This window comes from Salminus brasiliensis, chromosome 1, assembly GCF_030463535.1.
Source record: "Salminus brasiliensis chromosome 1, fSalBra1.hap2, whole genome shotgun sequence".
Classification (NCBI taxonomy): domain Eukaryota; kingdom Metazoa; phylum Chordata; class Actinopteri; order Characiformes; family Bryconidae; genus Salminus; species Salminus brasiliensis.
In genome coordinates this window covers 33,341,389-33,368,260 of record NC_132878.1, presented here as the reverse complement: position 1 = coordinate 33,368,260, position 26,872 = coordinate 33,341,389, and the positions used below count along the sequence as shown (strand labels likewise).

Here is a 26,872-nt window from a genome sequence, read left to right as displayed (position 1 = left end):
CACCGAATGAGTCTGTGAAGCTGGACCGGAACAGTAGAAGGAGAGGAGGTGCAAAGAGGCTTACGATGGCTGGTTAGATGGATGTTACATTATATTAAGTTTACCATAACATTAGCATGGGTGAAGTGAAAAACACAGATTATCTTTATCTACAGTGGCATCTGCCAAGGCGGCAAGTGCTCAGTCAGTTTTTTAGGTTCATATGTTGGAAGCAGCAAAAATCGCCAAATGTAAGGATGTGAGCAAGGTCACTAATGTGATCAATGGAGGCCCCCCACCTTACAACTTAAAGGATCTGTTGGCAACACCTTGGTGCCAGATACCCCAGCACACCTTCAGCAGTCAGATCTATTGTGGGGGCACACTGCCTATTCGACATTGCAGGCGGTGCTAATCTTCTGGCTGATCGGTGTACCTAGTCTACAGTAGGTAGACACTGATCCAGCTAGACGTACTGTAGGCGCTCAGGGGATATGACAGCACAGGGAGCAAGAAATGTGTATGCGAGAGAGAGAGAGAGAGAGAGAGAGAGCGAGAGAAGAGAGAGTCCCAGTAGACTGCAGCATAATGCTGATCACAGTGGCACTCTACAAGAGCAAGCTGAAATGGTTGAGCACACACACTCAGTGCTGTCGCTCTCTCTGCCTGCTGGGCAGTACGAAGGGGCTTTAAACTCTCGACTGGACTAAAAATAATCCTGACCCCTATAATCCAGAGCCAACTCCACATAAAACAGCTCACCAAACCTGCATCAGTGGAAAGGCTTCGCTGACCCAAATTCCCCTCTGTGCAAACCCTTATCGATCTGTGCACGGTAACAAACACTTGTTTTTAACCCCCGTCTCTTAAATATTCATATCCGGCCCCTCCAGCGAACCTGCTCAAATATTCTGCTTTATACATGTAGAGAGAACCATCACACAACCCCCTTCAGCTCACGTGTGATCGCGGCTTGTTGCTTAGGAGCGCTATTAGGAGCGCTACTGTGACTGCGGATGTTTACCGTCACTTCAAACACAGTTTGTTTACCACGGCAAAAAAAGTAGTAGTAAATGTTGACTAGATATCTGTTTTCTTTTCCTCGTATGCATAAAAACACAAATGTTACACTTTTATGTCTTTGACATGTTTCAGTGTAGGAGATTCCAGCATCATGTATCTGGATCAGGACACTGAACAAGTACACCAAACACACGATTCACAAAATTCACAACCTGATCCCATACGATACTGTGACGTCTCCATTTGATTCTCTGCCTTGAAGTGTAAAATGAAAATGTGCCTTACATTAAAAAAGAACTGCAGTAACACTATACAATATATACAGTACATCTACAACACCACTATAATAATCTACAGTAGCTTCTTCTATCTATCTATATAAGATATCTATGATATTTACCTAAAAATGTCCTGCACTGAACCATAGTAGTTAGATAGATAGATAGATAGATAGATAGACAGACAGACAGACAGACAAACAGATAGATAGATAGATAGATAGATAGATAGACACACAGACAGACAGACAGACAGACAGACAGACAGATAGATAGACAGACAGACAGACAGACAGACAGACAGACAGATAGATAGATAGATAGATAGATAGATAGACAGACAGACAGACAGACAGACAGACAGACAGACAGACAAACAGATAGATAGATAGATAGACAGATAGATAGATAGATAGATAGATAGATAGATAGATAGATAGATAGATAGATAGATAGATAGTGCTTGGGCAGGATAATTAAACAGGGAGAACCAAATCTACAAAGCAGCTTTTGGCAAAAAGGGGATAGGTAGGTAGGTAGGTAGGTAGGTAGATCATGAAGGGAATTTAGCAGCCAGTAGCAGTTACAAAATAGAGCACAGTAACACGATACAATTATAAGGGTAGTACAGTAAAAATAAGAAATAAGATCCAGGCACAGCTTTAAAAAAAGAATTAACTATAGATAATACCATCAACTATAGATACATATATCCTTTATTACAATGAGGCATGAATTAACTATTAACTATAAGTTACAATCAAGTAAAATATTTACTATAAATAAATAATAATGTAACCTATAGATACATATCTCACTTAGTACAATGAGTCAAGAATATATACCAAAAAAACAACTATACAAATTATCACTGTAGATGACACATTAAAAAATGTCAAAATATGCATTTGAACCTAACTGAAGGTGAAAGGCAGTGCAGTAATAAAGAATACAGAATGAAGAATGTGCAATATAAGCGGGTATCAACAGATAAAAAGAAATAATAATAATAATTATAAAAAAAAAAAGCCTGACAACAAAAAAAAAAACATGCAGTTAAATAAACTAAATAAACATGCGGAGTTATCTGAATTTGCTGCACCATTCTTATTGGAATACTGTAGAAGTTGTAGTATTCCTGTACTTCTTTTTTGTAAGGCCATGGTAATGTGTTCATGTTTCTTTCTTTTTTTTTTAGGTTCTTAGAGAATTTTACATAAATAAAAGCACAGTTTCTGGAATTATGGTGAATACGAGTTCCCGACTTCGAAAGTTGCACATGAACACCTCCTTGAGACCTTCAACTTTTTAACGTGGCAAGGAAGAGGACAGTATAGTATTGTATAGTTCATAATTCTTTATTTTAACAGTGCAGTTGCTGTTAATTGTAGTTTGTGCCCATTATTTGAATCTGCAATCTATGTGCATTTAACCTGATATAGAACAATTATATTTATCGTTCTATACATCCATACTCTAACTACTGTGCTACCATGTATCACAAGTAAAAGGTTTTTTAGACATTATAAATGTTTCTATATTATTATTACTTAAAGCACATCAAAACTGGCTGCAAAATCAGTAGTGAACCATTATGTTTATACTATTTCTTATATTAATTATATTATATTATATGAATATATATTATATTAATATATTATATTTAATAATAAATAAACTTTGGCATTTATGCTGCATGCCATAAATGTAGGATGATGTACTATTAGGTCTCTTTTAAGAACTGTGTGTTTCAGCATATCTCAGAAGAACATCCGTACAGAGCATGTCTTAGTAGAGCCTCGTATTCCTGTATGCTACAACTACGACTTTAAATGTATACAAAAAAATCTAAAATACTTAGAAATACCAGAAAAATGTACATACACACAGATTCCCTACAGATTTTGCAGCCAGGGTTGAGGTGATAATAGGGTTGGTACCCTGTGACACACCCCAGTTGTCCAACCCACTGTTGACATGCATTTCAAGCTACAGTTCTGTTAAGACTTTGCGTCCAGGACACATACAAATAGAAAAAAGGGCCTTGGAATATGAACATCCCCTCAATAATGTTCAGAAAGCCAACACCTACCTGTATCTGTTGTAGCAGGTTCTTTAGCTGAACCAGGAACTCCTTGGCATCCTTTGCTTTATCAGACACGCCATTCAAGGCCTGGGACAACTGGCACTGCAGATAAGACACACATAAACACACATGCAGGTTAATGGAAGATGAGTTTTACAATTACGCTGCATGTCATTAAACATCTCATTACTGTGACGCTGCTGGTGGAATGTAGGATGACCCCTCTAATATATTCCAAATAGCCTTCTTGTCACGTTCCAACGCTAGATGACTAAGAGACGGACTGGGGGAGGAAATTGCCTCCGTAATGAATGACAGCATGCTAGCTGATCTGCCGCCTGGCCAGGCATGCATTGGCCCAGCACAGGCCCAAGTACCAAGGCTCAGCCAGGCCAGCGTTGCGACAAAGCACTGTTGTCCTCAGTGCCAAACACAAAACATCCCCCTGTATGCCAACCCAGCCAACAGCAGCAATCCCAAGAGCTGTGTTGCTGAGCTACATCTGTTTGTTGGCATGTCTGGAACGTTTTCCTCCCCTGCCAAGAACCTGCTAGCACTGAAGTGCTTTTTTTTTTGAAGACTGAAGCTAGACCATCAGAACATGTATACCCTTAACTTTGCAGTTGATAACCCCAGAAGACCCAAATCAATGAAATTTCTTACAAATTAACTGGACAAATCTGTCATATAGTACATGAATGAGTCACTATAGCCTACAGAAGAATGGTTGGAACCGTATGCTAAAGCACATCCAACCCCAACACAGCTCTGGAAGCCAGCACTGGAGAGTCTCTCCAAGAATAAGACAATAAGGACTTGAGCATGCCAACTAATGCTAACAATAAAATTAGAACAATGCCCACTATCCTTATAGCCTTAACCCTCTACTCTGCACATTTTAATGGTACATGATAAGATGATTTTACATCATTTATTAGTTCTTTTGTGACATTTTATTGATAACACTCATGCCTCTATATTATTTTGGTTGCCTAAGAGCAACGATGTGTGGCAATGGCAAAAAATCATTTAGCAAAACAAGGAAGCTGTGTGTCATATCATGTCTTCTCATGCCTCTACATAGAACCGTTGTCTTTCCTAAAGAACCCTTGAGAGAGAAAATAGCTATATAAGAATGCGAGACCATAAGTGGTGAGAACACATCAAGTCTAAGCACTTCATCTGTGCTGTGAAACAGAGGTGTACTTCACACGTTTTGCACATCACCTTGGGTATGCCTGTGCACCCAGGAGCCCTGCACCTTCCCCTCAGGTCACATATTATAACATGAGGTACTGTCCAAGCAAACATCCAGGCTAGGGATGGGAGCAGTCAACCCCTGCTTCCTTCCCTTCTCCTCATACTGTTGGGAAATCCCAGCACTGGTTTCCCCCTTACTTCCTAAACTGTTTTTGGATTTGCACAGACTCTTGAAGGCATAAAGGCGCATGTGTTCACTACTCATCACTCCACCATCAGCACAATCCCATCTGTAGTTGAGTCAATGTCACCTCTGCAATTTAAGTCAAATGAAAGACAAGGCGGTGGTACCATTTATTTCATCTGATGTTGAAGCTCTGTACAGAACCTTATACAACACATTCAATCTGAAGAATCCTACATAAAACCACTGCCTTTACCCCTTGAAGAACCATATTAAAAAAGAATGTATAACTATCCATACAGCTGTATGAGAATAGGAGACTATTAGTGGTGAGACCAAGTGCCAAGTTATAAGCCAAACATAACAAGTCTGAGTCAAGACAAAGAACTTCAAAAGCCGTTAGTTAAGTCTGAGTCAAGTCCAAGACTTCATAGTAGCTGAGTCTGAATCAGTAGAGACCCAGACCAAGACTTCATATTAGTTGAATCTAAATGCAGACCAAGAACCAGATACATTACATCTGAATCACTACTTAGACTTTATAGCAGAGTTCAAGTCTAGACCAAGACTTCATAGCAGCTGAGTCTGAATCCAGACCAAGAATCAGATACATTTCATCTGAATCATTACTTAGACTTTATAGAAGTTGAGTTCAAGTCTAGACCAAGCCTTCATAATAGTGGAGTCTGAATCCAGACCAAGAACCAGATACATTCAGTCTGAGTCATAACCCAGACTTTATAGAAGTCGAGTCCCAGTCTAGACCAAGACTTCATAATAGTTTAGTCGGAATCTAGACCAAGAACCAGATACATTCAGTCTGAGTCATAACCTAGACTTTAGAGAAGTTGAGTCCAAGTCTAGACCAAGACTTCATAGTAGTCAATTCCAAGTCAAGACCAAACCAAGACTTTATAGAAGTTGAGTCCAAGTCTAGACCAAGACTTCATATTAGTAGAGTCTGAATCCAGACCAAGAACCAGATACATTCAGTCTGAGTCATAACCTAGACTTTAGAGAAGTTGAGTCCAAGTCTAGACCAAGCCTTCATAGTAGTGGAGTCTGAATCCAGACCAAGAACCAGATACATTCAGTCTGAGTTATAACCTAGACTTTAGAGAAGTTAAGTCCAAGTCTAGACCAAGACTTCATAATAGTCTAGTCGAAATCTAGACCAAGAACCAGATACATTCAGTCTGAGTCATAACCTAGACTTTAGAGAAGTTTAGTCCAAGTCTAGACCAAGACTTCATAGTAGTCAATTTCAAGTCGAGACCAAACCAAGACTTTATAGAAGTTGAGTCCAAGTCTAGACCAAGACTTCATAGTAGTCAATTTCAAGTCGAGACCAAACCAAGACTTTATAGAAGTTGACTCCAAGTCCAGACCAAGATTTTATAGTAGCAAAATAAGGAAAAATACAATAGTGGTTTCTGTGACTTACACACACAACTCAGTAATTAAGTGAAATGTTACTTCTAACATCTTACTTCTCAGGCTGAATCTTGAGAAATATCCGGTGGTGATCAGGGTTTGAAGGATTTGGACATGTAACCAACACTGCTAAGGGCCTCTGAGCTTGTGCGCTGATTACTGAGAGTAGATGATAATTTTTAAGCCCTGAGAGACCTTGGTCTTCATCCATGAATATACACATCCACATTACCATACAGACACACACACATACACATACTTTCCCTCCCACCTGCTCATCTTCCTCTCGGCCTTCCTGGGCCGCCTGAGATCAGCAGGGTCTTAAACAAACCGGTCCTCAACACTCCACACACATACACACAGACTCAAGACACACACACACACACACACATCCAAGCCCACACCTCCTCGCTCCATTAATGTGCCATCTGCCTCAACAAGCTGTCCAGTCCGCTAACAAGAGTGAGACGGGTCCCCCTCCTCATGGCTCCCTGCTCCCACAATGAGCGAGTGTATGTGTGTGTGCAAACACTAGGACACTGCCAGGGTCAGTGGTGCAGTAGGCTGGTCACTCCACCTCTTAGCCTAGACCTCTTCTTTAATTGGCAGGCTGAACTACTTCACTAAAATGCTAACACTGCAAAACATGACTAAATGCTAGAAGTTAGAAAAGATGATGCTAACTGGCCTCTCTTAGGATTCATGAATTTTTAGCTTTGTGATCATTTCCCCTAAATGAATGGGACTGAAGACTGAAGACTTGACCTTGCTTCTTGACCAGATGCACCCAGCGGAGGCTGATTATTGATTTCTGCTCAGAAAAGTCATTTAGTCTGAGCCAGCTGTCTGCTAGTCTTGCTAGGCAATCTTCAGCTGGTGATATGTTAAGACATCTTGATAACTGGTCACATAAACGTCCTGAACAACAACGTTTCAAATGAGTGACTATATCTTACTCTAAAACTGTAGGTATTATCCTGATGCTTGAAAGTAGTGAACAGCTAAAATTGAGCTTAGGAAACAACGGTTTCCGTTCAGGCAGGGTTGGGATTAGGGTGGTTTAGCATGCTTATGGATCTCAGACAATGTGTTTACATGGTGAAACCATCTAAGAATAAGAATACGGCTGACCACTGCTTGTGGGTGCTATTAACCAGTTATGCTAATAACTTTTTCCCACTGTAAATATGGCGGTATACTTTGCCAATCAGGATGCAACTGATAACTGACAGAAATCTGATAACTGATAAACGACAGCTTTGAGTGTTAACTGATATGAAATGCTCCATGTTCAGTACCTATGGCTGAACACATGTGGATAAGGACACTTGACCAATGTGCTAATGTGCTACTACCAATGAGCTATCTTTTTACTATAAATAGCCCATAACCGCACTGCAAAAATGTATCAATTATTAAATAGCAAAATACTATTCTGACAAGTACAGACTAGTTAAAACTAGCAAATATAAAAAAAAAAAATAAATAAATAAATAAAAATATTACATATATTTAGTAGATTTACTTGCCAAGGTGTTTTTATTTTTGTAAGTAGAGTATTATTACTCACATTATTGTAGGCCTTTGTTTACATGGTTTCAATAATTTTATCTGGTGAAATAATTTTATTCTATTGGAAAATAATTTAGCAAATCAAAACAGGCCAGTAATGATGCTTGAATTCAGGTCTGCTAGTTTTCAATTTCTGAACTAAAAAGCTTCCCGAACATCCTAAACAGACATATTATTTACAACATATTTTGTCTTTGTAAGTTTTAGATGATTCCACTAGCCATGGTCTTATTTTCTGTAGTGTAGATGTAGTTGTTATTAGGCTCCCATTTGTCTATGTGAGGAAAACCGAAGATGGAAAGAGCCCAAAGTCTCCATGAGGTAGAAAGCCGGCTGGCCTCCTGCTAGTTCAGCCACATATGGAAAACTGCCTGGCACATTTGGCACACCAATCCATATTATGCGCCTGGTGTTTGAAAACAACAGTGAGAGGAATAATGTAGGGATATGAAAATGAGAGGGAAGGTGGAATCCTCTGTGTGAATAAACTGGGAATAACATTGGGGTAATTAGGGAATATGTGGGAACTAGGGATGGACACAGCTATATGAATATATGGCTATTCAGACTGGTTATTAGGTATCTGAATAAGGTATAAACCCCCTAGAAGTCATATGCATGTTGTAATGATAAAAACAGTTTTATATTGAATATTTCAGTACCATTTACTGCTCATTAAAACAAATTCATATAGTTTGTTGAAAGAGCAGATGTGAAGCTTTCCGTTTGTGCCACGTCTGCATAGAGGAGAAATTTAATTATGGTTGTAATTAGATGGAAAATAATTATTTTGTGTACAGTCATGTTTTACGAAAAGAAAAAAACAATTTTACACATTATTCTTATTTGTTTTCATCAACACAAACTCATATCTGTCAACACAAAAAATGTTCACTGAATGTAGATGTGCTCTTCATCATGCATCTAATTACGTAACTGATGTGTAGAGAGTTCAAATAGTAAAACAATGGGGTTAAAAAGCCCTAATAGGAATGATGTGATAATAATGCAGGAGGGATAGGAGAATAATAAGGGACTACTCTGTAGTAGTACTCTGTGTATGCTGACAGTGTGTGTGTGTGTGTGTGTGTGTGTGCGTGATGGGGTTGAGCTGAATCAGAGTGCTCTCTGAAAGGCTGTAATGAAATGAGGTGTCCTGTTTTATCCTCTTTGCATCCGTCCTGCTGAAAACACCAAGTGCTATTATCCTATTATCTAATTCAATAGAACAATGGAGTCATGAGAGAGAGACACAGCGAGAGAGACAGAGACAGAGAGAGAGAGAGAGAGAGTGAGAGAGAGAGAGAGAGAGGGAGAGAGAGAGAGAGAGAGAGGGAGAGAAAGAGAGGACACTTCAGGGCTGTGCGTGACATTTAAAGCTGCTGTTTGCTGTTTTCAGACTGATGGGCTTGGCGGGTCAGTGTGTATGGCAAAGGAAGGCTTGTGCTGTGTGTGTGTGTGTGTGTGTGTGTGTGTGTGTGTCTAAGCAATCCAAGACAATACAAATATGTGCTGATGTAGGAGTGACCTTGATTATGAGTCCTCAGGGAACACACACACAGAGTGGGTCAGCTTAGCCATACGCATACACATTTTCACACACACTCACACACACACACACACACACACACACACACACACACACATAGTAGATCAGATTGTATAAATTCATATTCAAATTCTCTCTCTCTCCCTCTCTCTCTCTCTCTTTCTCAGAGCAGCTGTGTCATTAGTGGTCAGTGGAACCTATTTCGTTCTCTATCTCGCTCTTCCATCTCACTTTCTTTTTTTATCTCACTCTCTCATCTCTCTCTTTCCTTACTTTACTTTATGTTTATCTTCCTCTCTCACTTCTCTCCTCCTCTCATTCCCCCTCTCATTCAGTCTTTAGTTAAGCAGTATCTCACTCTCCCATTTTTCCCTCTCTTTCTTCATCTTCATCTCATTCTTCCATCTCTCTCTCTCTCTCGCTCCCTCTCTTTCTTTCTTCATCTTCATCTCATTCCTCCATCTCTCTCTCTCTTTCTCCTTCTTTCTTTACTCTATCTTCATCTCTCTCTCTCTCTTTCTCCTTCTTTCTTTACTCTATCTTCATCTCTCTCTCTTTCTCCTTCTTTCTTTACTCTATCTTCATCTCTCTCTCTCTCTTTCTCCTTCTTTCTTTACTCTATCTTCATCTCTCTCTCTCTCTTTCTCCTTCTTTCTTTACTCTATCTTCATCTCTCTCTCTCCCTCTTTCTTTACTCTATCTTCATCTCTCTCTCTCTCTTTCTCCTTCTTTCTTTACTCTATCTTCATCTCTCTCTCTCCCTCTTTCTTTACTCTATCTTCATCTCTCTCTCTCTCTTTCTCTTTCTCCTTCTTTCTTTACTCTATCTTCATCTCTCTCTCTCTCTCTTTACTCCTTTCTTTACTCTATCATCCCTCTCTCTCTCTTTCCTCTTTTCTTTACTCTATCTTCATCCCTCTCTCTCATCACTCTGTCTCTCTTCCTGCTTTTCTCTTTAATCTTTATTTCATTCCCCAATCTCTCTCTCTCTCTTTCTTTACTTTGTTTATCTCTCTCTCCCATGTCTCATTCCATCTTTATCTCTCTCTCTCTCTCTCTCTCTCTCTGTCGTGATGCAGCAGTAGGAGAACAGCAGTAGTGAGGCTGTGTTATTCAGCTGTGAGTGAAGCTCTTGGGACTGATTAGAATACTACATTACTACATGCCCCATCATTCATATATGCTTAAAGACCTCGCTGTATTAAATATTAATGGAGTTCTAGTTTTTCAGCAGTGAATATGCAGCAGAGAGAGCTGGCCTTCACCCACTGGCTCATGTTCCCTCCAACCCTGTCCGTTCTGTTCAGTTAAGAGGCAGCGCAGTTTTTATTTACTGTCAATCTGAAAATTAAAACTCACCGTGTTTTTAACTGAGCTCCTTTCCCTGCTTATATATGAAGCACACTGCATCATATCACGTCACTTTATAGACTACTAGTTTGTTTCTCCTTAGCCTTTCATTCAAATGCGATGACGTTTGCCGCCTCTAAGACGTCTGCTGTTATTTGATGATGTCCCCACGAACCAGCGGGCAGGGCAAAAATATATCAGCCCATCATACCACTTGCCTCTCCCTCATCAGAAGACGAGGCTCAGCTAGCTCAGAGGCCCTCCCTGATACAGTAATTTACTACATAATGTTACTGAGGAAAAACACACTAATTCACATTGAATTTAAAAAAGTGCCAAAGGGATCCCTGACAGGAAGTTGGAGAACCACTGATGTCTTCATTCAGCAGTGTAACCATAGTAACTCAAGCAGTGGAGCCGTGGACGCTGCGTGTGGGATTGGAGTTGCTCTCGTTCCATAAATAGCTGAGTGATCTTCAGGCGTTTCTGGCTGTGTTCACATTACAGGACTGGAGTGGTACAGAACCAGTGTTTTACTGAACTGACACAAGCAGGGGTGGCAGGCTATATGGCTATACACACACACATATATATATATATATATATATATATATATATATATATATATATATCATATTAACTGGTACACCATGCATATCAGGCTTTTGTTTTTCAGTGGTCCAGTAAGCTGGAACAGACGACACATGCAGGCAGTTAAACAGGATTAATTCTGCTCTCTTTTAAAGAGTATTTTTAGAGTATTTTCTACACACTTACAATATTGTCTATGTGCTCAGAAAAGCGCATTGTGCTGAAATGTATCAAGATAATCATCATATTTCAAAACTTTTAGACAAGTGATTTTTTTAAGAGCAGTGTGAACACAAAAAATCGGATTTTTTTTTAACCAGATTTGAACATTTACATAACAATCCTTATTGATGAATTCTTTGCTCAAATAAAAAAAGGCTCTTAAATGCATATACAATATAAAATAGTATTCTTAATTGTTACTGACAAACAGTTCTAGGAAAAACCTTGAATTGGTTTAGAACCTTTATATTATGTGGTTCTCTGAACTAATGTGACCATATATTTTTTTAAAACGACATCCCTTTAAAGAGCCATCAATTTAAAAAACTCTTTTTGACACACTGCAGTGTATGTAATTTTTTTTTTTTGCTGGTTTAACTGCTACTGCTGTGTGTGTGTGTGTGAACACAGTGATATGTGCAGTGAAATGTTATATAAAAAACAAACAAACAAAACATGAATTCGAGTCTCCCGGTTCACACTATTGACCGTGGCCACCTACACAGTAAGATACTGATCCGATTCGATAAAGCAGTACACACCAATGTTTATTATGACCAACTGCCCAACATGCTGCTGGTCTTCCTCCTGCCACCAAAACAGCTCCCTCTACCAGTCCTGAAGGTGGTATCTGTGGTATCTGGTACCAAGATGTTCCAGCAGATCCTTTGTGTAAGTGGTGTAAGTTGCAAGTTGAAGCTACAACGGATCAGACTTCTTATATCAGCACCTCCCAAAGGTTAAAACAAGACCTAACGGACCAGGCCACCTTCTCTGATGCTGTCTGCCTGTCCGTTTTAGCCAATTTTGACAGTGGACAGTGAGCACTGGCAATCTGACCGGCCTGCATCTATACAGACCCGTGCTTCCTGTAATCATCATTAAATCATTAAGCATTTCTGGGACTTGTGCCACAGTAGTCCTTATGTTGGTTTGGTCCAGATGGGATAACCCTCATTGCCCTTGCGCACTGATGAGTCTAAGGTGCTCAACACCCTGTTCGTGGTCGGTACCTTCTAGGACCACTGTCGAAATGTTTTTAGCAGTGCTGACTGGGTGCCCCTGACAAGCCTAGCTGACCAGTCAACTGGACGTAACAATCTAAAGACCTGAGCCTCATCAAAGTGGTAGTCACACTGTCAAAACTCTAAACACAATTAGCACAACGTCCATCTGTTATATTCCATATATCATCCCCAACTCCCAAACTCATCCCAATATTATTGGATGAAGCACCAGAGAACACAGTTCCACTGCTCCACAGCTCAGTGCCAGGGGGCCTTAAACCTCTCTAACCCCTCTAGGCATGGTGCCATACATTTATAGGTTGATTTGCCCCAGAGAGTCCTGTTCTATTGGCAGTACCTCTCTACAGGGACTAGAGTAGCTGTGTGTGTGCATTTGCACATCCGTGTCACAGCCATTTCACAGCATGTCAAGCATTTCTTTAACATTAAACATTCGCACTGACCATTTGTGACGGGCACAGATGGAATTTAGCATCCATGCAACAAACACACACATACACACCACTGAAACACACACAGTGGACAGTAAGCACAAATGCCCGGAGGGGTGGGCAGCCTTTGTCGCAGCGCCCGGGGAGCAGAGAGGGTAAAGGGCCTTGCTCAAGGGCCCAACAGTGTCAGCTTGCCGAGCCCGGGTCTCGAACCCACAATCCTTTCATCAATAGCAACCTGTGGCTCTAACCGCTGAGCCACCACTGCCCCAAGTGGTCAACAAGATGAATGGCATGGGAGTGATTCTGACATGAGATCAGTCGAATGCTGAAGACCACTGAGATTACCGTAAAACAGCTCTGTTCATGTCTGGGAACCCCTTTTTCGCACACAATGCTCCCGAACCCAGTGAGGGCGGACTAGCACGCGGCTCCTCCTACGTTGATGTCCCCCTCTGAACTGCATACCTGGCACCAATGCACCAGCCTGCAGATGGCAATCGAAGCAACCAGCAATCCTCTGATCATAGTGACTTTTGTCTACTCTACATTCCATACAGTAGATATCAATCATTTACAGTTTGTTGCCAAAAATGCATTATTTGACTCTCAAACTAAAAATACTGTGGTTTGCAGTAAAAACGAACTGAATTATAATTTTTAAAAACTATGAATATCATAATGTCAATTTGCTGGTAGGGAATAATAAATTACTGCTGTTTCTGCAATGCCATCAACTGTTAGTATTTGGACAGTGGTTGTGCTGTTGTTGACTAGAACAATGTTACAGAATTCATGAAATTCATTGTGATGAGGCCTATTTGGTCCACTCATACAGATACAACATAAATGATGCTCTTAATAAAGGGTTAGATTCACAGAGGCACCCCTCGCAGGACGCTGGTTACGAGCGTTAACGGAAGCGTCCCACTTTCTGCGTGAAGACTTGGGTGAAAACGTCAAACACCTCATTTAGTAGCGTAACCATAGTAACTCCATGATGTGTGTGTGTGGGTCCGAGCTCACTTTCATGCCATAAATAGCTGAATCATCTTCAGGCTTTTCTGCCCTTGCGTATTCTGTTGCAGTGTGCGCTCTCTCGCCTGCCTGCCTCCGCTACAGTGCTAACATGAAGCTCTTTGCTTACGGAGGAAAAGGCACACGAGAGTGGAAACCTTACTCCAAAATGATCAAACACACTCGATACAGGGTTTTCAACCAGTAACCAAAGTTACTCAGTGCTGTTATTCAGTATTACACACTGACATAACGACTTGAGGTGAGGTGATCATTGTAAGCGTATTTTTTAGGGCATTAATAAACATATGAGCCCAATTTTGGTTCAACCGCCACTGATGAAAGCGGCTTCGCAGCTTTAGGGCATCGCCTATGTGTCCCAGCAATGCCCAGTTTTTATTCTGGTTTCTGTGTTCTGTGCTTTTGCTTGTACAAAAACTGCACCGTTTCCCTGGCGACATATTACTGGTAGGCGAGAGTGAGGGGGAAAGTGCGAATGAGAGGGGAAAGGGGTCAAGAGTGAGTGTGTCTGTGCTGTACTCTGGAGCTTTAGCATGTGGAGTGGAGGTGCTGCACGTTTCAGCTACATTAACCTACATTCTCCTCACACTACTGTGTGTGTGGGTGGGTGTGTGTGTGTGCGCAAGCATACGCTCCTGTCTTCATCTTTAGTCTTAACCAGGGCCACAATATATCACAAAAAATAACTTTATAAGTGGAAAAAAATATATATTTTATTTAAGCCACATTGTATGCATCCTGTATCCTTGCCACTCCGTTCTCAGAATGCTGCTCTGTGTAACTTTGGTGAAGTGGGCAGGACAACGCTTGAGAGAACTGTTTTATTTACATCCCCAACATTTGCATAGGCTTTTCGAGGCTTGGCGCAGAATATGGAAGCGAGGCTAAAAGCTAACCGCAAAATGCATTTGCATATTTCAGTATAGCTGATAACCTTATGTTTACGTTTCAGCTGTGCACGTTTCAGCTGTGCATGCATTGTTGGATGCTTGGTAACAGACATGAAAAATAATTTCCCCAACAGTAACAGGAGGTACATAGAAAATGCTACAAAATATGTTAAAATTAAGATAACATTTGCTTCTGCAATATGAATTTGTCAAAACATCTAACCTTATTATTGTCAGATCTTAACTGTTAACTGTCAGTCCTGATTGTTCAAAGCTGGCAAACACAAGATTATCCTATCCGGCATCCCCAGCAGAGCACAGAAATGGTTTAAAGCCTACAGGAGGGGCGCTCTAATCTGGTAGCACTGAGGAGTATCTACAGCCACTCTTTCCTGAATCTCCATCTGTGTCCCACAAGGATTTCTCTTTAAATTCGCAGTCTTGTCGACCACTGTTGCTGACAACACTCAAATACTCGTCTTTTTCTTCCCACCGTCTGGCACTCTGGTTTCCAGTTGCATCTTGTCTTGCCTGGTTAAAATTAAGGAATGGTGCCCACCCCTAAATCTGAATCTCTCCAGTCTGGCCATCTCATTCGAAAACTTATGGGTCATTTTGCCGGAAAATGCACAAATCCGTGGTATAATTCTGGATAACCGGTTATCATTCTCAACTCATACTGCAAGCTGGCCATGGCCATGCAGATCAAATTTCTCCTCTACAACATCTGAAGGATTTGATCTTTTCTCTCCAGGGAGAAACAGGCCATTTGGCTTGTTTAGTCTGATGTCATCTCCAGGCTTGACTGCTGCAGCTCTCTCCTGGCTGATCTTCCTAAGCCTGCCATTAGTCCCCTTCACCTGATCCAAAATGCAACAGAACGATTCGTCTTCAATCTTCCTACGTTTAACCATGTCAGCCTAAGTGAAGCCTTCATCTGCTTGCCTGTGGCTGCTCACATTAGATTTAAAACCCTGATGCTGGCCTACAAAGCTAAAAATTAGTCTGCACCTCCCTATCTGATGGCAAAAATCTAAGTTTGATCCATGTTTGGAGCTCTTCAGCCTTGCGTACAGCCCAGCTTGTCATCCCTCAAGACATGCTTGTCCTGAAAGACAAGCTTTAAGACTTGGGTCAAAGCATCTCCAAAATAATAGGCAAGTCTTGGTGAGTTTTGACTGGTATGCAGTGGTGAGTACCTACCAAAAGTGCTCCAAGAAAGAATTTGGGGATCTACACAGCCCAGGCCTTGGCAGTGTCTCAGCTGGACCTATTTGTACTTGTCATTGATACACACATCTGTCCAATGCTGCAAATATGAATGAAAAGGGGCAGCTGACAAATTTAAGCAGTGTAAAAAAAATTATACACACAGTGAATACACTCTTAAGATAAGATAAGATAAGATAGTCCTTTATTAGTCCCGCAGTGGGGAAATTCCCAGTGTAAGAGCAGAAAGGGATAGCAAGACACTCAGTTACAAAAATTTGGATAAATAATTTACACTATATACACAATATAAATAAGAAAAGAGCAATAACAATATTATTTACAGCAAAAGACTCTTAATTGCACATGGGGGGGGGGTATTGCACATAGTATTCCCTGAACATGAACATCTGTGTGTAGTTAAGTTAAACACACACAAGAAATAATTCAGCAGAGGTGATGTGATTATTCTGATGGCTGATAAATAAATTGCTATTCTGTTTCTTCCATTCTTTCCCTTCTACCAGTCATTGCAAGCACTGTATGTGTTCTAGTGGTCAGCTGGTACATCAGACAGACGATATACTGAGGCAATATTTGTCATTTTTTAGTATTGGTAAAATGAGGATCAGTTATGTAATGCGATTCGATCCAATTATATTCACAGTGGATTAGTCTCATTTTTAAAGCCTATGCTTTATTAAGATTTTATTTTATGCCAGCATTGCCATTAGATCATCATCGGCCACACTGCTCTCTAAATATCAGAACTGGAGTTCAAAAATATCTGTATCGGTCAGCCACTAAAGTGGGTGTTGCAGATATTGCACAGCATTATTAAAACCCTCTCGCTCTCCCTCTTCAATCACAAGAGAAGTAAAGGCCGATACAGGTGTATTGACGGGGGACTCGGCTGGAGATGAAGTGGGGGAAAGTGATATTTTCATCATTTTATTATGTGTTTGGAACAGGAGGGTAAGCCTCCTTAGGCTGAACTGCAGCGCTGTTTTTCAAGCTTTTTAATATTTGATCAGAACCACACCAACACATTCGTGTGTATGCATGCTTCAGCTTCCACATCACAAGACTTCCATATCGGTGCTGTTTACTACAGAGAGCTAATGTCTGCAGTTACAGTCACTGAATGGGGCACATAGCACTGGCTACTTTATTAGAAACCTCTCTCTTACTGGTGTACAGAGACTGTAGAGACTCGTCTGGTAATGCCCAATTTAGCAACCCTTTAGTGTCCTTCATCAATGTTCAGCTTCTGACCACAGAGTTGCTCTTGATATTGGATATTGGATTTTGGGTGGTGGACCCACTCCTAGCAGTGACACCTCCCGTGTTGCGCAGCCATCTAAGCATTAGAACTACAAACGGCACCCCCCCCCCCCCCCCCCAATACTCAGCCTAATGCTAGCCAGGGCAGTCGTTAGTGTTCTCCTTCAAGCGCCTTTAGCTGTCTAATGACGTTGCATTAGTGGCAGTTTGAAAAGATGTAGTTGGCTGGTTGGTTGGCTGGCCCTCTTTCTCTCTCTATATATATATATACATTGAGAGAGAGAGAGAGAGAGAAGGGGGGGGGGGGCAGAAAGAAAGACCCCACAGGGATTTATTTAACATTACAGACATGTACCAAAATGACTCATACAGAAATCTGCAGTGTTGCCTGAGGCAAGAGGAAACACTTGCTCTCCTTTACCATTAACTCCTTTATTTAGACTTAAAGTATAAAAGTATATTAAAATATTCTATCTTACTCTGAAATGCTCCACCAAGACACGTTTGGTGTATTAAGTTGAACAGTTTTATGTCTTATTTTATCTACAGTATGTCAAGTATTATTCTAGAGCATGGTTACCAAAACCTTTAGCCAAAAAAACATGTCTATTACAATATTACATTGTATATCTGTTAATTAACTCCTTCAAGATAATGTTAGGGTCAAATTCAGTATACCCATAACATTAACATGCCTAATATTGTGCAGGCCCCCCTCAAGCCGCCACAACAGCTCTGACCCATCCTGTGGTAGTAGTAGGTACCCCACAAGACCTGCCTGATGTTTCGGAGATGCTCTGACCCAGACGTCTAGCTATCACTATTTGGACCGCTGCACCAGAAACCTGTCAGTGTTGCATACTAAAGATGGTCTGGTGAAAAGAAACAATGGTTTGTCCTGTGTCTTTGGCCCATATTGCATTCCTAATTCATATAAACCACATCAGAAATTGTTTGGAAGAGGACCATAACCAGCCTCTGAGGGCTCTCTGTACGCTTGTTTGTTGCACATAAGGGTTCTCACTTGACTACTGCACCAAGGGTGCTTTCATACCTACCTCTGTATAGCTAATTAAACACAATGCCCTCAGTAAATCCTAATACACAGTCACTCTTAGTGTTTCATACCTTTGAACATTCTAAGCGTTGCAAAGGCTCAGATTTCTTTTTGACAAGATCTTAGCAAATCAGACCTGAGGCATATCACCAAATGTAATTAAGAAGAACTGTCAGCAGGATCAAATTTTCAATTTTCAAGACTCTTTATACCTGCACTAACGCTCACCAAATATGGGTCTTCTCAGCAACTGTCTAAAGATCTGATAACAAAAGTAATCGATCCCCCAAAAAGAAGAGGAGGATAGTTTTTTTAGCTTGTGGTCTCTGCAGTGCAGACTGTTATTAAGAATTAGCAGTTCAGGGGAACTGTGTAGGTCAAGAGATCTGAAGGACCTCATATGCTGGTAAGAAAGGCAAATTAAAACCCCCCATATGACTGCCAAGATACTACAGGGCAATTTATCATGGGATGTGTGAGTCCTATGGGAGAAAAAAACAAATAACAGCAACACCCCCACCTACTCCCCCCACAAAGGTCACTCTCTGCCCTCTCAAGGGCCAGGATCATTCTAGTAGTGTTGAGACAGATGTTAGAGGTCAGAGTTCGAGCATCACTCTGATGAGGTGATCACTGTTAATCAGGCGGGGATGCAGAGGGTCAGTGTAAACACACAGCTGGTGAGCAGTGAAACACAGCCAGTACAGGGAAGCGTCTGATGTGGTTCATCCAGTTCTGTGCTGTTGCTGAATGCCATGGTCAGATTATGGCCAGATCAATGGCATTTCCATCAGTAATGATGTGAAAGTTGCTCTATAAAGTGACTGCATGGTTCATAATCCCACCCTTACCTTAAGTGTACGCAATCAGCACTTGATACACAGCACTTCAAACAAAACAAATATACAAACCTCTTTTTGGATGCACTGTGTTTTTCCCTGAGTGAGCACATGTGCAGTTTGGATCAGTTAGTGCCTACTACTGCTTTGTTTATGTTTTTTTTTTCAACCCGAGTACCATAAATGTGTGTGATATGCAACGTACATTCCCCTTCTTGTGTTTTCCTGTTTAAAATGAGTTTCTGACACTACCAGAATAACAGCTATAAGGTATATAAAGCTATATAGGGCCTTTATTTGATCATCTTAGATCTTCAAGTAAAAGCAACAATATTAGTGGGGTGTCACAATTATATTAGAGGAAAGATTGGGTTCAGAGTGGCTCAGAAGTCTAATGCTCTACCACTATGGCCCGAGGGTCTCGATTTTAAATTTTAAGGCATGCGGCCTTGCCATCAGCAACAGGCTGGCTTCACATTTATGGGAGTAGACATCTGTTAAGAGTACCAAATTATGAGAAAAAGGGGGAAAATGTACTAATTTATTTTTTAAAAATTAGGTAAAGGAGAGTAAACAGCAGAAATAACGGCTACTAAAGAAGTTGGCATGGTTGGAATCGAGGCCACCGCTGAGCTCAGCCCAAGTACTGACCCATATTTGATTCATCTGGACTCAGGCTACTGACTAATGAAACGTGTACCCTTACAGTGCAGCGTGCTGTTGACGTTTTGCAGCAGTCGACTCAGTTTCAGCAGTAATTCTATGTGACTCTGAAGATTTGGCGTGTGGTGAGTAATGCTGAGTCAACAGTCTAAGCGCTTTTGCCCCGGTGGGGTAAACACCGCCACATTCACATCGTCTCTAATCTCTAACTGCACTAAAATGCTAATACAGTGGTTCCTCTGGGGCCTGAAAGAATAAATCAGAATCAAACTCACATTCCCCAGATATGAAGTACAGCTTTAACTGCTCTGTTTTCACTTACAAAAGCTTTACATACAAAGAAGGATGGGGGGGGGGGGGGGGGTGTAGGTCATGAGAGAGCTAAAGAAGGAGGGTGAGCAAGAAAGAGAAAATTAGGTTGTGGTTAGGTTAATTGTGGTTAATTAATGGTTGTAGGTTAATTCCCTTGGTCCAGATTGAGGAAGGAAATGATAAATACTGTTACATTTTGGTCCTGGCTTGCTTTGAGTAGGTATTCGTTTTTTAATTTTGGTATTTGGATATTAGTTTCTTTCCCTTCATTAGTTCCACCTCGCTCTAAAATCACACTTCAGTTCAGGTTATCAGTACATCGGTATTAGAGATGCAAAATGCAGAGAAGCTTAGCTATTTGAAAGCACTTCTCCTGCTCCACTGGTAAATTTCTTAGTTTTTTTGTTTGTTTGTTTGTTTGTTTGGCATTTGTTTAAGCTTCTCTGTAATCCATAATAATATGATAGTGATTTCTTTTGAAGCTATTAAATTTTGTATTTGTAGTTTGCAGAATCTGCAATTTTTAATGGTTAAATAATGAAAGTTGTCAGGCCCTCGTTATCGTGCCCTCTCCCGGGGCGATCCCGAGCCACTGCCCACAGGCACATAAGGATTTCCTGTTCGTTTCTGTTGATTCATGTTCTGTTGTGTTGATTCACGACTTGTTGTCTGTTCATGTGTTTCACCTGGGACTGGGAGCGTTATCCCCTTTGTTTACTGCCGTGACTTGACTTCTTTGGGATCTCTGAGACGCTCTGAGATTCCTCACACATTACCGGAGTGTTCAGGTCGGCTCAAGATTGCGGTCCACGTTCGGGAGAAGGTCTCCACCCTACTCTAGAGGCAAGCGAGGTGCGTTCGCTTCCTGCTCAGGTATCAAGGCGACCCATGTTCAAGGCCGTACGCTGCAAAAAAAATGGTATTCGGGCCAGCCCTACTGTGTAGTGAGTTACTGTGTGTGATGGGCAAGCCTGCATGAAGACTCACCCGTGTGACTCATAAGTGTGGCTGCAAGAAGGCCTGTAAAACATCCATCTTGTGATATGTCTTCCTGCGTTTGGTTCAGATAGATACTTCTGGTTCATACTTCATACATTTTCAAAGGAAGCACTTTTCAGAGTTCGGTTCCGAATGGACCAAGACTAGAGCTGCATGCGTAATAGTTCCTTTGCAGGATGTGCCATGTCATGTGATAACTCACAGATTATATCTAATTTTATGGAGTTTATTTTACTCCAATCCTGAAAACAGAGTGCATAATCAAGACATGTTGAAACATCGGCTTCTGGAGAAATCTGATTATCACAATATATATCACAGAAAAAATATATATTGCATTGCCAATATTTTCCAATATTGTGCAGCCCTAACCGAGACAGACTGATGAGCATGTTTGGTGCGCACCATAGTTTCAAAAAGGCATTCACATTTCCAGAGCAATCACACCAGGGTTCGTTTTATTAGCCAAGGCTGACAAGTATAAACACAGCCTTACAGGGAGACAGACAGGAAGAAGAAGAAAGAATGAAAGGCAGAAACAAAGCTGACAATAAATGAACTGAGAGAGAGAGAGAGAGAGAGAGAGAGAGGTCGAGAAGAAAGACGAGAAGAAAGACAATAATAAGAGAAACAAAAAAAGAATAAAAGAAAGTGATATTTACAGACAGAGAGAGCTATGAGAGAGCAATGAGACAGGGAAATAGATAGAGAGAGAGAATGAAAGAGAGAGAGAGAGGATGAGGCTTAGACACAAAGAGCTGCTCGCGTTGTTTCACCAAATGCCACGACAAGAGATTTATGACCTCCCCTTTCTTCCATTCGACACACTCATCTATTTCTCCCCCCTCTCATCTCCTCCTCACGCCAGCAAAATGTAGCCAAATAAAAGCATGAGAGATTTGTAAGAGGTTTAGAGTACCCTCTCCACTTCACACACTCATCCTCTCTCTCTCTTTCTCTCGACCACTACTGTTCATGTGTCATGGCTAGTGAAGTGTTCTCGCAGTGTGGTCGGCTAATGATCGTAATGAACGTGATAGCCCTAAACCCTAAAGCTCTCGCAACCCGGAAAGATCCCGGCAAAAGCATGTAAGTAAGGAAGAGTTGTCCATATATTATTCATTAAGCTCATCACATATTTACAGTCTGCCACATGTACAGGGATTTAATGCTGGGTTTGTGGGACAGATTGGTGAAAGGGTTAAAGAAACTGATAATGAACACCAAGCAATATTTGTCACAGGACCCAGTTCCAGAGTCAAAACCAGTTAATAGAATGTATTTTCTGGCATTATAGTAAAGATATCAGTAAATTCAGCTACTTTGAGGTGCACCCATTGCTGACATAGGTGCACACATACACTCACGGATATACTGGGCACTACACTATACACTCCCCTAGCTCTGAGAACAGCCTCAAGTCATCGTGACATGATTTCCACAACATGTTGGATAATGTTGCATGTCTCGTTAATTTGGAGTTAATTTGGACCTGGCCTTGATTCAGATTCACTCTACTTTGGACCTGGCCTTGATTCAGATTCACTCTACTTTGGACCTGGCCTTGATTCAGATTCACTCTACTTTGGACCTGGCCTTGATTATGATTCACTCTACTTTGGACCTGGCCTTGATTCAGATTCTCTCTACTGTGGACCTGGTCTTAAATCCCTTTCTCTCTACTTTGGACCTGGTCTTAAATCCCTTTCTCTCTACTTTGGACCTGGCCTTAAATCCCTTTCTCTCTACTTTGGACCTGGTCTTAAATCCCTTTCTCTCTACTTTGGACCTGGTCTTAAATCCCTTTCTCTCTACTTTGGACCTGGCCTTAAATCCCTTTCTCTCTACTTTGGACCTGGTCTTAAATCCCTTTCTCTCTACTTTGGACCTGGTCTTAAATCCCTTTCTCTCTACTTTGGACCTGGCCTTAAATCCCTTTCTCTCTACTTTGGACCTGGTCTTAAATCCCTTTCTCTCTACTTTGGACCTGGTCTTAAATCCCTTTCTCTCTACTTTGGACCTGGCCTTAAATCCCTTTCTCTCTACTTTGGACCTGGCCTTAAATCCCTTTCTCTCTACTTTGGACCTGGTCTTAAATCCCTTTCTCTCTACTTTGGACCTGGTCTTAAATCCCTGTCTCTTTACTTTGGACCTGGCCTTAAATCCCTTTCTCTCTACTTTGGACCTGGCCTTAAATCCCTTTCTCTCTACTTTGGACCTGGTCTTAAATCCCTTTCTCTCTACTTTGGACCTGGTCTTAAATCCCTTTCACTCTACTTTGGACCTGGTCTTAAATCCTTTTCTCTCTACTTTGGACCTGGCCTTAAATCCCTTTCTCTCTACTTTGGACCTGGTCTTAAATCCCTTTCTCTCTACTTTGGACCTGGTCTTAAATCCCATTCTCTTTACTTTGGACCTGGTCTTAAATCCCTTTCTCTCTACTTTGGACCTGGTCTTAAATCCCTTTCTCTCTACTTTGGACCTGGCCTTAAATCCCTTTCTCTCTACTTTGGACCTGGTCTTAAATCCCTTTCTCTCTACTTTGGACCTGGTCTTAAATCCCTTTCTCTCTACTTTGGGCCTGGTCTTAAATCCCTTTCTCTTTACTTTGGACCTGGTCTTAAATCCCTTTCTCTCTACTTTGGACCTGGTCTTAAATCCCTTTCTCTTTACTTTGGACCTGGTCTTAAATCCCTTTCTCTCTACTTTGGGCCTGGTCTTAAATCCCTTTCTCTCTACTTTGGACCTGGCCTTGATTCAGATTCACTCTACTTTGGACCTGGCCTTGAATCCCTTTCTCTCTACTTTGGACCTGGCCTTGAGTCCCTTTCTCTCTACTTTGGACCTGGTCTTAAATCCCTTTCTCTCTACTTTGGACCTGGTCTTAAATCCCTTTCTCTCTAATTTGGGCCTGGTCTTAAATCCCTTTCTCTTTACTTTGGACCTGGTCTTAAATCCCTTTCTCTCTACTTTGGACCTGGCCTTGATTCAGATTCACTCTACTTTGGACCTGGCCTTGAATCCCTTTCTCTCTACTTTGGACCTGGCCTTAAATCCCTTTCTCTCTACTTTGGACCTGGTCTTAAATCCCTTTCTCTCTACTTTGGACCTGGTCTTAAATCCCATTCTCTTTACTTTGGACCTGGTCTTAAATCCCTTTCTCTCTACTTTGGACCTGGTCTTAAATCCCTTTCTCTCTACTTTGGACCTGGTCTTAAATCCCTTTCTCTCTACTTTGGGCCTGGTCTTAAATCCCTTTCTCTTTACTTTGGACCTGGTCTTAAATCCCTTTCTCTCTACTTTGGACCTGGCCTTGATTCAGATTCACTCTACTTTGGACCTGGCCTTGAATCCCTTTCTCTCTACTTTGGACCTGGCCTTGAATCCCTTTCTCTCTACTTTGGACCTGGCCTTGAGTCCCTTTCTCTCTACTTTGGACCTGGTCTTAAATCCCTTTCTCTCTACTTTGGACCTGGCCTTGAATCCCTTTCTCTCTACTTTGGACCTGGCCTTGAGTCCCTTTCTCTCTACTGTGGACCTGGTCTTAAATCCCTTTCTCTCTACTTTGGACCTGGTCTTAAATCCCTTTCTCTCTACTTTGGACCTGGTCTTAAATCCCTTTCTCTCTACTTTGGACCTGGTCTTAAATCCCTTTCTCTCTACTTTGGGCCTGGTCTTAAATCCCTTTCTCTCTACTTTGGACCTGGTCTTAAATCCCTTTCTCTCTACTTTGGACCTGGCCTTGATTCAGATTCACTCTACTTTGGACCTGGCCTTGAATCCCTTTCTCTCTACTTTGGACCTGGCCTTAAATCCCTTTCTCTCTACTTTGGTTTTCACCTCAGTTTCATGTTCCATTTCACATCCCTGCTCATAACTGTAGCAGCCTTCAGCATTTGGGAGTAACAGACAAGTGTTTGTTTTTTTCAGCCCTGCGCTCCGAACTGAACCCAATCACAGAAAAATGTGTGATTAGAGACCAATCTGTGCTGCAGGGGAGAAAAGCTCCTAAATTCGTTTTGTCAATTTGACAGCTTTATGCGGTAAAACCATGCATTCAAGCTGCCTGCATCCAAATCCATTAGTGTGTGTAAGTGTATGCGTGTGTGTGTGTGTGTGCGGGGGAGAGAGAGAGAATCTGGATCTGGGCTGAGTCACACACACACACACACATACACTTAGTCCTCTTCCTCTTACTGTAGCTACAAACTGGTGACCTACTCCCACAGATTCAAATTACACACACTGAGCTGCAGGCAGAGTTTGCGTCAATGGAGTAAAAACCACACATACACAAAACAGCTTTTGGAGGCAGTGTGTGTGTGTGTGTGTGTGTAATCAAGATACAGGGACAGAATGTGTGCGAGTGTGTATGTCCATACAGCTTATTCTTTTTTGTGAAAAGGACAAGAGGTCAGTAATGATAAATCAAATCCACATACACACCGCTGGCCTACAGCAAACTGACCACCTGCAGGACAGAAGTGACCAAAGCAGAGGCTGGAGCTTATAGCTAATCCTGTTTCATAAATCAGAAATTTGCCCCTTAGATTTCACCCACACCTGGACACAGCAAAAAACTCAAAAAAAGATCCCTGACAAAACACCTTACAACACTGAACAAACACCTATCAGTGCAGGATTAACACCTTACAACACTGAACAAACACCTATCAGTGCAGGATTAACACCCTACAACACTGAACAAACACCTATCAGTGCAGGATTAACACCTTACAACACTGAACAAACACCTATCAGTGCAGGATTAACACCTTACAACACTGAACAAACACCTATCAGTTCAGGATTAACACTTTACAACACTGAACAAACACCTATCAGTGCTAGATTAACACTTTACAACACTGAACAAACACCTAACAGTGCAGGATTAACACCTTACAACACTGAACAAACACCTATCAGTGCAGGATTAACACCTTACAACACTGAACAAACACCTATCAGTTCAGGATTAACACTTTACAACACTGAACAAACACCTATCAGTGCAGGATTAACACCTTACAACACTGAACAAACACCTATCAGTGCAGGATTAACACCTTACAACACTGAACAAACACCTATCAGTGCAGGATTAACACCTTACAACACTGAACAAACACCTATCAGTGCTAGATTAACACTTTACAACACTGAACAAACACCTAACAGTTCAGGATTAACACCTTACAACACTGAACAAACACCTATCAGTGCAGGATTAACACCTTACAACACTGAACAAACACCTATCAGTGCAGGATTAACACCTTACAACACTGAACAAACACCTATCAGTTCAGGATTAACACTTTACAACACTGAACAAACACCTATCAGTGCAGGATTAACACCTTACAACACTGAACAAACACCTATCAGTGCAGGATTAACACCTTACAACACTGAACAAACACCTATCAGTGCAGGATTAACACCTTACAACACTGAACAAACACCTATCAGTGCTAGATTAACACTTTACAACACTGAACAAACACCTATCAGTGCTAGATTAACACTTTACAACACTGAACAAACACCTATCAGTGCTAGATTAACACTTTACAACACTGAACAAACACCTATCAGGGCTGGATTAACACCTTACAACACTGAACAAACACCTGTCAGTGCTGAACAAA

The 26,872-nt window shown here is 41.3% G+C and overlaps 1 protein-coding gene across 2 annotated transcripts in view; it reads right to left on the bottom strand.

Moving 5' to 3' along the window:
* trim67 (tripartite motif containing 67) overlaps positions 1-26,872 on the bottom strand; it is a 59,081-nt gene that overhangs the window by 30,130 nt on the left and 2,079 nt on the right. For both annotated transcript variants that reach the window (XM_072678166.1, XM_072678176.1), the window contains exon 2: positions 3,373-3,468. In XM_072678166.1, the coding sequence (XP_072534267.1) occupies positions 3,373-3,468 (96 nt within the window). The remainder of the gene's footprint in view (positions 1-3,372; positions 3,469-26,872) is intronic.